The 13193-nt window shown below is 42.0% G+C and overlaps 1 protein-coding gene across 1 annotated transcript in view; it reads left to right on the forward strand.

Moving 5' to 3' along the window:
• LOC310786958 (CUB and sushi domain-containing protein 3-like) overlaps nt 1-13193 on the forward strand; it is a gene marked incomplete at its 3' end in the record, with an annotated part of 313431 nt that overhangs the window by 200244 nt on the left and 99994 nt on the right. Inside the window, exon 26 of the mRNA XM_083648289.1 lies at nt 426-542. Within this exon, the coding sequence (XP_083504415.1) occupies nt 426-542 (117 nt within the window). The remainder of the gene's footprint in view (nt 1-425; nt 543-13193) is intronic.

Consider the following 13193-nt stretch of genomic DNA (forward strand, 5'->3'; position numbering starts at 1 on the left):
GCAGTTGCCAGCCGCTTCTTCTGCCAGCCGTCAGTCTCTGTTGCGGTGGTCGTCAGCCCTCCCATTTGGAGGTATAAGCACCTCCTGCAGTATTTGGAGGCAAGCACATCCTGCAGTATTTGGACGTACTCCTTGAGGGCTGCAGCTACTGTTGAGTAGTACTCTGAAAAGGTCCCAAATGTGTCCCTCAAACGTCAAACTTTTTTGGCAGGCTGGCCAAAATTGCATTTGTCAGCAGTTAGAAGTTCAAAGGTAACTTTTTTCCATGTTATTTCCTACTATGAACTGCTTACCTGTGCACTTGTGCCAGTTACAATGGATCTGCTGATTGTATTCTATTTCCTCATTTCCCCAGGTATTGTAGCCTGCTTGTTTCACAGTTGTAAACTGTGTTTCTGTGTTTTCTCCCCCTCCTGTGGCCACAGCTCCATGCGGAGGTCACTCCACAGGATCAGAGGGGACCGTGCTCTCCCCAAACTACCCACATAATTACACCAGAGGCCAGAGCTGTATCTACGACATCTTTGTCCCTGGGGACTTTGGTAAGCATTTTAATTATGTCCACCGCGTGGCAGAGAAAGATTACGTATGGTCTATTTTCAGCTGCTGTGTATAGACACGTTCAACTTAACATATTCACTGCCAGCCGTTTTTTTTTTTTCTGTAGGTAGCTTTTGTAGTTTTGTGAAATTCAATCAAACAGGCAGAACAGTCACTTTAACCATTTATTTTTGGCATCAGTGAGAGATCAGACATCTAAACAATATAGTTCTGAACGCCCTCTCCTTCAAACTCCTCCCTCCGTGGGCGTGTCTGGTGGCTTTCAGCAGCGTTTGTCACAAGCGAGTTTCTACTGCCTGTCTGAGCAGTGAGCAGCCTCCCTCCCTGGCAGCCCCCTCGTCGGCAAGTCTGGATGGGGCTCACTCGTTTCTTGGGTTTGAGAGCTTTGATGAAGCTTTGTGCGATTCTAGGCTTTATGCTGCGTGTTTCAAAGTGTGTTTTCCACCCAGTCTATTTTTGGAACCCCCCACCGTTGTGCGCCCGTGTGCACCAGCGTGAAAGCGTTTTCGCCTACAGTATGAGAATGAGGCTCGTTCGTTTCTGGGTTTTCGGTTGAGCTCAGCGGGAATGAAGCTGTGTGCGATTCTGCGCTTTCTGCTGGTGTTTCAAAGTGTGTTTCACCCATAATCTATTATGCAAATTTGCAATCCCCCACCGCCAGCTCCCAGCGCAATAATGCGCGAAAGCGAAAGCGTTTTCGCCAATCCATTTTACAGTATGAGAGAATGGTTTCCTCGCGCGTTCCCCTGCAGTTTTGGCTCTGCCTTTTCTAGTCTGGAGAGCACTGTCGCCACTTAGTGGGTCGGTGGAATGGGTTGTACACGTTCGGTGGCTCCAATATTTTTATAGGAGACGTGGGGGGCGTTGATCCACGTCCCACCGTCAATTTTTTTTTTTTTTTTCAAGACGAGATATCTCGTCATTGGCAGTCAACCGTTGGATTTTGTAAGACGAGATATCTCGTCAATGGCAGTGAACGTGTTAACATACATATTCTAAATGGAGCCCAGTTTATTTCCTGTTGCCGTGTTTGCTAATACAATAGCTGGCGGGGAATAAACTAGGGTTCAAACTGTTGCCTACTGTAGCAACAGAATTGCAGTGAAACCACCCGTAGTCTATTTGTTGTGTGGCAATCCAGAAATATATGACTTCAAACATGGAAGTGAGACTGGGAGAGAGACTATTCTGTTGGGTTAATGATGAGGATGGAAAAACAGTTATGTCTCTGAAGAAATGGAGGCTTACTCACAAAGCTGCTCATGGCTGACATGGTACCAAACAAAACAGTCTTTTCATTTCCATTGCATGCATTGCAGAGTTTTGTAAGTTTGGATTGGTGTGTTTCAAGGTTACAACCATAGAGGCTCAGGTTAAACGGTTGTCTACATGTACTGCGGTGTGTGTTAGTACTGTACACTTCATCGTGTTAGTAGGGCTGCACAATTAATCGTATTTTCATCGTCATCGCAATATGAACATGCGCAATAAACACATCGCAAAGACTGCCTGAAACGCAATGAATAACAAAAGTGCAGGGCTGTATTACTGAACGGGCGTACCGGGCCCAGGCCCAGGGGCCCAAGAGCTCAGGGGGCCCATGAGCTAGAGTCTAGCTTATGGGCCCCCTGAGCTCACTTCGCAGCTGAGACTCTAGCTTATGGGCCCCCTGAGCTCACTTCGCAGCTGAGACTCTAGCTTATGGGCCCCCTGAGCTCACTTCGCAGCTGAGACTCTAGCTTATGGGCCCCTGAGCTCACTTCGCAGGCGGCCTGCGAAGAGACTCTAGCGCAGGGGTGCCCAAATTCTTTCCCATGAAGGGCCAAAACTCAATCTGGATGGAGGGCCGAGGGCCAAAAATAAACGTTGTGGAATTACATTAAAATGTATTGTGTTTTATAGAAAATTAACATTCTAAATCTAAAATAACATTTCAATATAATAATCTACTTTTTATCTGTTTGGTAATTGTAATAATTTGCAATTGGTTATATATATTTAAAAAAAAACATCTGCATTTGTGGGGAGCTTAAACATTTAATCAGTAAACACCCAGTTAAAAACTGTTGTATTTTCCACCTTTGTAATCAAGAGAGAAATTTGACTTAATTCACAACTTGAAAAATCCTCAAGGTACTTTGAAAATCAGCTTTATTGTCCATCAAAACAATTTGCCATGACAATTTGCAGGGATGCAATCTCAGGAGTGAACACAGTATATCCGCAACCACATTCAGACACTGTTTCACAAAGTCACCACATGAAAAAGCGTGTACACCCTTTGCAATCAGTGCAGATATCTGATAACTTGCCCGAGTTGCATTCTCACGGGGGGCCCGTGAGGGGGGCAGGCCCAGGGGCCCGTGAAGTCATAATCCGTCTATGCAAAAGTGGTTTTATCTACACGCGTCATGCATTCCCAGTCAGCATCTAATCATTTTGCCTTGTGTTGTAAATCCAGCGTACACCTTTCCCTTGCAACAGTGCGCTCCGCCCCTCTGCCAAAGCCCAAACACGCTGTGTGTAGTTTCAGCTAGAGTCAGTGTGTATTTCATTTCTTTATTCAGTGGGCATAGGCTATGTTTGTGGTCTATCTTAGCATTATTAAAGCAGAAAGACATAGGAACTGTATAGCTAAAATGCATATCGGTACTTTAATATTTGTTTATTTATCGCAAGTCGTATCGTCATCGCTATATTGAACAATATTATCGCACATCACAGATTTTCCTCATATCATGCAGGCCTACGTGTTAGTACTGTATGCACTCCCTGTACACTTACTTCATCTGGCAATTGAACTGGCACAAAATGAAGCCACTGGCTACGCAATAAATACACAAGGTCAGTGAAGGCCACCTTTATTGCTAACTGTGCTGTTTGTCCACTGAAATGACCTTCAATAGATATAGTATGCATGCACTCCACACACCAGCAACGTGTGATATAGTATGCATGCACTCCACACACCAGCAACGTGTGATATAGTATGCATGCACTCCACACACCAGCAACGTGTGATATAGTATGCATGCACTCCACACACCAGCATGCGATATAGTATGCATGCACTCCACACACCAGCATGTGATATAGTATGCATGCACTCCACACACCAGCGTGTGATATAGTATGCATGCACTCCACACACCAGCATGTGATATAGTATGCATGCACTCCACACACCAGCATGTGATATAGTATGCATGCACTCCACACACCAGCATGTGATATAGTATGCATGCACTCCACACACCAGCGTGTGATATAGTATGCATGCACTCCACACACCAGCAACGTGTGATATAGTATGCATGCACTCCACACACCAGCGTGTGATATAGTATGCATGCACTCCACACACCAGCAACGTGTGATATAGTATGCATGCACTCCACACACCAGCGTGTGATATAGTATGCATGCACTCCACACACCAGCAACGTGTGATATAGTATGCATGCACTCCACACACCAGCGTGTGATATAGTATGCATGCACTCCACACACCAGCAACGTGTGATATAGTATGCATGCACTCCACACACCAGCGTGTGATATAGTATGCATGCACTCCACACACCAGCAACGTGTGATATAGTATGCATGCACTCCACACACCAGCGTGTGATATAGTATGCATGCACTCCACACACCAGTGTGTGATATAGTGTGCATGCACTCCACACACCAGCATGTGATATAGTATGCATGCACTCCACACACCAGCAACGTGTGATATAGTATGCATGCACTCCACACACCAGCGTGTGATATAGTATGCATGCACTCCACACACCAGCATGTGATATAGTATGCATGCACTCCACACACCAGCATGTGATATAGTATGCATGCACTCCACACACCAGCATGTGATATAGTATGCATGCACTCCACACACCAGCGTGTGATATAGTATGCATGCACTCCACACTAGGGCATTCACGACTAGTGAATTTTACTAGTCGACTAGTCGTCCCTAAAGGTAGTCGACTAGTCGATTAATCGTTTTTAATTGTTTTTAATTAAAAAAAAAAAAAAAAAAAAAATCCCCAAATCTTTAAGAAAGAACATGAGGTATTTACACGACATACATGGACTATCATATCCCATATCCCATATCCCCCACAAAGAACATCAAAACACAACAAAACAAAACAAGAAGACTGCATAAGATACACAATAATCCAAGAACAAACAAGACTATTGGACAAGAATGAATACATGAATGACATGAATATGTGTCAGCATGAGACATTACAGTACATAGACAGACATATGGCAACATAAATACAGAACATTCAACATATACATTGCTGGATAGGTATACAGTGATAAATAGTAAGGACAAAGTCACATAATGTACTATACAAATTAGTGGAGCATTACACAATGTACATAAAATTGTGAATATGGAAAACCTGGAATTTGCACATAACCAAAAACTGGACTATTGATCATCTGCTAAGTAATACGTTCTTAAATGGTATTTGAAAGATTATTATTGATTTGATTATTATTATTTGATTGACGTATGTAATGGAGGCAGCTGTTCCAGTGACTGATGGCACGATAGATGACGTTACTGCATCTGACAAGTTGACTATGAATGAATGGGGGTTTGGTGGTCTAAATACTGTTGCTGAAGAACGTGACTGACTTCATAAATATTATATATATATTATATATACAAAAGCAGGCTCTGCTTAAATGAGCTGCAGAAGCATCATGTGTGGAAGTTGCCGAGCAACATTCCCACCTGTGCCTGTGAGATGATTCCAGAGAAGCTCATGGAGTGCAGTCACAGAGGCTATTGAAAGGTCCTGTTGATGATGAACAAGATGTTTGCTGCGGCATGGCTGGAGGTGGTGCTCCTCTGACAAAGCAGCTGGGATCCACAGCTACAATAGGATAAAGCCAAAAATGTTTAAAACTCTAATGCCAGTCAGAAAAATAGTACCGTACATATGTATGTCTTGGAACTCCAACTCCAGCTATGAACTTAAAAGCCTGAAATGTTGCAAATAAATGCTTAATTATGGATGCCAAGCACCTCTCATTTGGAGAGGTGATGGTGGAAATATTTGAATCTTTGATATGGCAGCTAACACCAAAAGCTGAATGCCAACAGTTAATGTAGCTATGAAAAACAAGAGGCTCTCATCCATCTCTGACGTTGGGCTGCATGTGCTTCTTCAAAGCTCAGTGAATGTTTCTCATGCCAGTGGATCAAATGGATCTTACAGTATCTTTGTGCCAAGATGCTGTCATGAAACCAGCCATTCCTCTGTTATACCACAATACAGCGCCACCACATTTTTTTGTTTGTTTGACTGTTTTAACTCCATTTATTATCTTACTTAATCAGGTGAGTCGCAATATGATTTTTGACCAAGTGTGGGCTTGAAGACCAGGTGCCAGATTTCCGGCATATGGACACACACACACACACACACACACACACACACACACACACACACACACACACGATCCATCACACACATAAATCCAATGAATAGTAAGCTACTTTCTCATAACGCAGGGCATCACACAACTACACCACGTCACTACATCAGAAAATATTATCTTCAGACTCAGTGAATGTGCTTGAAATGCTTCATTTCACAAAAGGCGGAATATCTCAGCTAATAATTTGAAACGCCTGTATTTGCTCAAAACGACCTATCTTCTCCGGCTCATAACTAAAGAACGGAAAATGGTATCAATAAACTTTTTTTTGCTGATGATACAATAGAGCCAGCTTGTTCTTTGTGCGTGTTCGGTGTTTACATAGTAATATCACACAATATTCTGTGGGCCTCGAGAAATCACTGAAAACACTCTGAAAACTCTGGCACTGGGAGCGTCCGTTCTCCAAAAGTGGCTGGCACTCAATGAGTTAAATTTCTTTTCTTTTTTCTTGAAAAAAAAAGAAAAGAAAAAAAAAGCCCTATCACTAATCAGGCATAAAATACAATGCCAATTGGTATTATTAAAGGGGAGAAATAATCGACCGAAATAACGTTTCCAAACTTTTTTTGATGAGTTTATATATCGGTGATCGGTAATCGGTGATCAGTCGATGATCGGTTGGGCAGATATTTCCCATAGGCGATCGGTGATCGGTGGCAAAAAACGTGATCGGTGCACCCCTAATTTATATGGATTGAGTAAACGGGTGGAGACAGGAAACACTCTGTGTGCTCAACCAGCAGAAAGAAAGGGCTATTTCCCAGACACAACGCCGCTACGCGCACACTCCGATCTGACCCCACCAGGAGCCATAGCTATGCTGCCACTCCAGCAGCAACTATTCCCCCCACCAATTCCCGTCCTTCCCGAACAGGCACCCTGATCGACCAGAGGAGGCACTAGTGCCACGACCAGGACACATACCACCCTTAATCCAGCTTTCCACCCACAGACACGGCCAATTGTATCTGTAGGAACGTCTGACCAAGCCGGAAGTACCACTGTGGGACTTTAACCCGGGTCTCCATGGTGGTATGCGAGTGCTTTTACCTCCGCTTTTACACCAGGCCTATTCAACTGGCGGCCCGCGGCCCGGATACGGCCCGTTAGAATTTTGATCCGGGAGTTTGATGATATTATTATTATTATTATTTATTTATTTTTTAGCTGGGGGACAAAGATCTATGACTGGCCCAGGAGAAGCTTTTTTATTTAATTTTTTCTACATTACAGTGTTTGATTTTCATCATAATCTGGTTTTCCATAATAATAATAATAAGTTCAGTGTTTATGCCTGTGTTGCTGTCTGTTGTAGTGTAAAACGACTAAAGGGAGGGTGGTTACATGAAAGTGAGTGAGAAAAGGAGAAGATACTGAATAATGACATCACAACAGTATAATCCTAATCCTAATGTTAATTTAAAATTAAATATTCTTCTAAATATGGATAAAAGTCCAAAAAACATCAAATTTTCTTCAGGGCAGCGTCGAGATTCCATTCCTTACAGCACCCCCTATGTAATAATAGTTCCAGCACGGCTGCGAAAATGTGGTGGCGGGTTGTGTCAAGTGTACATATAATCGGGGTGCGGCCCCCGGCCCCTTAGGTTTCTGACAATGTGGCCCCCTGAACAATTTAGTTAAATAGCCCTGACCTACACTAACATTACCCAGACACCAGTTGCATTATATACAATTTAATTAACATGCTTTTTCCACAAGCATGATTTATAGGGACTCAGTGGGTTTCATATTGTCACCAAAACACACATCGGATCATAAATTAGACCTGTGATGTGATTCATCAACGGCTATGGCTCCCATATGGCCTAGGTGCCTCATGGTTATTCCAGCTCAGTATTTATATGCCAAGCTGTGTGTCATGGCTCTGCCTCACTGCTCTGGCCTGAAAAGATTGATGTTCTCAACGTAGATATTACAAATCTGTGCACATGCTTTACTAATCCGTCTGCATGGTTTAGGAGTACATTGAAAGAAAACTGATTTCAACTCTTTTTTTTTGTACCAGTGACCCCTGGAGGGCTCCACAGTTATCCTCATTGCACTAGGTTTAGCCTAAAGACATAAGTCAGCGCAGAAATGTGTCGCTTGTTTTCGTTGTTCTTGTTATTGGACTTGCTTTATGCTTTATAGAGAAACACAGAAATATATGGTGTGATGGTGCACAGCAGTGCTTTATAGAGAAACACAGAAATATATGGTGTGATGGTGCACAGCAGTGCTTTATAGAGAAACACATAAATATATGGTGTGATGGTGCACAGCAGTGCTTTATAGAGCAACACAGAAATATATGGTGTGAGGGTGCACAGCAGTGCTTTATAGAGAAATACAGAAATATATGGTGTGAGGGTGCACAGCAGTGCTTTATAGAGAAACACAGAAATATATGGTGTGATGGTGCACAGCAGTGCTTTATAGAGAAACACAGAAATATATGGTGTGATGGTGCACAGCAGTGCTTTATAGAGAAATACATAAATATATGGTGTGATGGTGCACAGCAGTGCTTTATAGAGAAACACAGAAATATATGGTGTGATGGTGCACAGCAGTGCTTTATAGAGAAACACATAAATATATGGTGTGATGGTGCACAGCAGTGCTTTATAGAGAAACACAGAAATATATGGTGTGATGGTGCACAGCAGTGCTTTATAGAGAAACACATAAATATATGGTGTGATGGTGCACAGCAGTGCTTTATAGAGAAACACATAAATATATGGTGTGATGGTGCACAGCAGTGCTTTATAGAGAAACACAGAAATATATGGTGTGATGGTGCACAGCAGTGCTTTATAGAGAAACACATAAATATATGGTGTGATGGTGCACAGCAGTGCTTTATAGAGAAACACATAAATATACGGTGTGATGGTGCACAGCAGTGCTTTATAGAGAAACACATAAATATATAGTGTGATGGTGCACAGCAGTGCTTTATAGAGAAACACATAAATATATGGTGTGATGGTGCACAGCAGTGCTTTATAGAGAAACACATAAATATATGGTGTGATGGTGCACAGCAGTGCTTTATAGAGAAACACATAAATATATGGTGTGATGGTGCACAGCAGTGCTTTATAGAGAAACACATAAATATATGGTGTGATGGTGCACAGCAGTGCTTTATAGAGAAATACATAAATATATGGTGTGATGGTGCACAGCAGTGCTTTATAGAGAAATACAGAAATATATGGTGTGATGGTGCACAGCAGTGCTTTATAGAGAAACACAGAAATATATGGTGTGATGGTGCACAGCAGTGCTTTATAGAGAAACACAGAAATATATGGTGTGATGGTGCACAGCAGTGCTTTATAGAGAAACACATAAATATATGGTGTGATGGTGCACAGCAGTGCTTTATAGAGAAACACATAAATATATGGTGTGATGGTGCACAGCAGTGCTTTATAGAGAAACACAGAAATATATGGTGTGATGGTGCACAGCAGTGCTTTATAGAGAAACACATAAATATATGGTGTGATGGTGCACAGCAGTGCTTTATAGAGAAACACATAAATATACGGTGTGATGGTGCACAGCAGTGCTTTATAGAGAAACACATAAATATATGGTGTGATGGTGCACAGCAGTGCTTTATAGAGAAACACATAAATATATGGTGTGATGGTGCACAGCAGTGCTTTATAGAGAAACACATAAATATATGGTGTGATGGTGCACAGCAGTGCTTTATAGAGAAACACATAAATATATGGTGTGATGGTGCACAGCAGTGCTTTATAGAGCAACACAGAAATATATGGTGTGAGGGTGCACAGCAGTGCTTTATAGAGAAATACAGAAATATATGGTGTGAGGGTGCACAGCAGTGCTTTATAGAGAAATACAGAAATATATGGTGTGATGGTGCACAGCAGTGCTTTATAGAGAAATACAGAAATATATGGTGTGATGGTGCACAGCAGTGCTTTATAGAGAAACACATAAATATATGGTGTGATGGTGCACAGCAGTAACCTGACGCTGCCAGATGGACGGTATAGCTCCACATAGGTTTCACTAAACCAGTCGATCTGGGAATGAAGTAACCAGACCCGCTGACGGAGGCGGGCACTTTTTCCAAGCTACTTGGCAGGTGATTGGATGACCCATCTGTCTATCACCGCTGGTGGGTGTTAACTTCAACCAATCAGATCGCCGAAGGTGCCTGTGGATGATCTCCGTGGTATTCATTGATTGAGTCCTCACGGTCGTAAAGTCACCTTCAAAGCATTTAGTTAGATTATAACGAACTAGTTGTGTGGCTTAGCCTTCCCAAATGTTGAGGGTCGTTTTTTAGAATTTAATACATAGAATTGGGAACGTTACATTCAATTTCATTCAGACTGCCTGTCACTTCCGCGGCGGCAGCCATGTTGACGAGTGAAAAGAACTACAAAGACCATGTACCCACCGCCTGAGCCCGCCTACGGCTGCCGCTGATTCGTCGGCCCGGCATGGCTCGACCAATCATCTTAACTGCATGTGCGGGTCCAGACCGTCAGGGAGAACCAAATGAAATGTGAGTTCACGTGACGGGCAGTTTACCAGGCTAGCACAGCAGTGCTTTATAGAGAAATACAGAAATATATGGTGTGAGGGTGCACAGCAGTGCTTTATAGAGAAATACAGAAATATATGGTGTGATGGTGCACAGCAGTGCTTTATAGAGAAATACAGAAATATATGGTGTGAGGGTGCACAGCAGTGCTTTATAGAGAAACACGGAAATATATGGTGTGATGGTGCACAGCAGTGCTTTTAACCTCCACATAAGACAGTGTGTGTGGGGGTGAGTTCTTTTCGATTTTTCTCCCGCAACTTGGCAGCTGATTCTAACCTGTGGGCCATGCGATAGCCGAAATCACATCCGTGTCTAGTATACAGGTAATTGAAATTGGTCGGCCTCGGGTAGAGTATCAAACGTGTGTCTAAGTCTGCCTCTGTATGACCTCCAGTATAGTGTGCCTTTGAGATGTTGTGTCAATCTGGATGAACTGGCAGGAGAAGGTCAGTGGGATATATCATCTCATGACTCGGGGGATTTACACCTGGGGGTGGACAGCCTTACATGGATGGATGTCTTTTGCTGTCAATGTACAGCTGTGGGGGATTAGACAGACCTTGGCAAAGATATATTCAAAATACCTTTGGATATTACTAGAATGGTGCCAGCATCACTGCTCAGAAGATTGAGCAGCTTCAAAACTGGAAGCAATGCATTTGAAATGAAGCGCCAGTATGTCAAGAGTGTCATATTTTTGGATCACAATAATTTTGTATCTACAGTATACATATAATATTTATGATCTATTCACAGAATCCAACATTGTTGGCAGCATTTAATTTTTTTCCAAATTCAATTTTTTAAATTTAAATTTAAATTTAGGGGTTAGGATCGCTTTTTTATTTTGTGTTGATGACTTGTCTCTCTCAGACATGTTTCTCAAAGTGAAAACCAAGCTGTGAGGTGATGTGCTGTAAGACCCACCCCCTCTCAAAACACCTCAATCGAAAATGTAATTATTTCTCTAGGCCTATTTTACTGTATGAAATCATTTAGGTTACCGCAATAATTAGGTCTGCTTTTGATTTTGATCATTAGGCCTACTTTTTTTATCAATTTCAGCCAAATTATGAAAAAATCTGCAATATTCCATGTTTTACAGTTGATTCCATTTTTATTACCAAATTCCGTGATTCCGTCAGTTTTTCCCGTTTTGCGGAAAGTAAAAGCACAGGTTTACGCACAGGTTTACACCAGTGGACATAGTTCAGATTCCCGGTCAGGACTGTGAACACTTGCACAGTATTGGGAATGTGCACACCTTCACTTAGCTATGTTGGATGCTAACACATTTTTTTTCCATGCATAGACGTCACAGTAGAGTTTGTATAGATTGAGACTGTATATCCCATCTGTTTGTATAGATTGACTGTATATCTATACCAGCTGTTTGCCGTTGTTGCCTGACTGGCTGAAGCAATCGTTGGGTGAGGCGCTAAGCTCACTGTATGAGTCTGTTTCCCCTTGGAGCTGGTTTTGCCATGGCACATTTCACAGCTGATATACACACGCAATGCATGCACATAATAAACAGCCATCCATAGCATCATAATGCAGCGCATTCCAGTAGAGTTGTGCCCGAAGCATCACCTCTATCATACAAATACATTTGGCCTTTTCCCATAGTTCTAGTTTTTGGCCCATATATTTATATTTGAGGTACTTGGTTGTTGCTCGTATCCAGTGAGATTGATAAGTGTTAAGATGTGCATTCATATACTGCTACTGTTGATCATATAAAGAGCTGGCAGCAGACAGTAAACACACTGCTACTGTAGCATAGTGGATCAAATGGGTCATTTGTGACATCAGTTCTTGATACTACATACATACGTACATGAGTATTAGGGCTGTGAATCTTCACTGGCCTCACGGTTCGATTCGATTATGATTCAGAGGGCTACCATTCGATTCGATTACGATTATCGATGCATCTCGATGCATCTTAAATCGATGCATCACTTTTTCCCCCTAATACATGATTTATTTTTTCTCACTTTCTTTTTTCTCACTGTGTGGCTACTTGTAAAATAAAAGTGCATTTGGAATTGCATTGTATTATGATCCATAATTAAAATAAACAACTGCATGTACTTCCATTATATTTTATTTGATTATTGTTATTATTAGTATTATTATTATTATTATTTTTTATAATCGATTTTTGACATTTGTGAATCGATGCAGAATCGTGCACGTCCGCATCGCGATGCATCTTATAATCGATTATTTTTGACACCCCTAATGAGTATGCTTATTTTTGCACCATTCAGATGTCATTAAGGTACAATGCACATCTCTCTTGCCCTTTAACTCATTGAGTGCCAGCCACTTTTGGAGAACGGACGCTCCCAGTGCCAGAGTTTCAGAGCGTTTTCAGTGATTTCTCGAGGCCCACAGAATATTGTGTGATATTACTATGTAAACACCGAACACGCACAAAGAACGATGAGACTCTATTGTATCAGCAGCAAAAAAAGTTTATTGATATAATTTTCCGTTCTTTAGTTAGCCGGAGAAGATAGGTCAAAAACAGCAAAAAAAGGCG

This window comes from Poromitra crassiceps, assembly GCF_964638095.1.
Source record: "Poromitra crassiceps genome assembly, chromosome: 12".
NCBI classification, from domain to species: Eukaryota; Metazoa; Chordata; class Actinopteri; order Beryciformes; family Melamphaidae; genus Poromitra; species Poromitra crassiceps.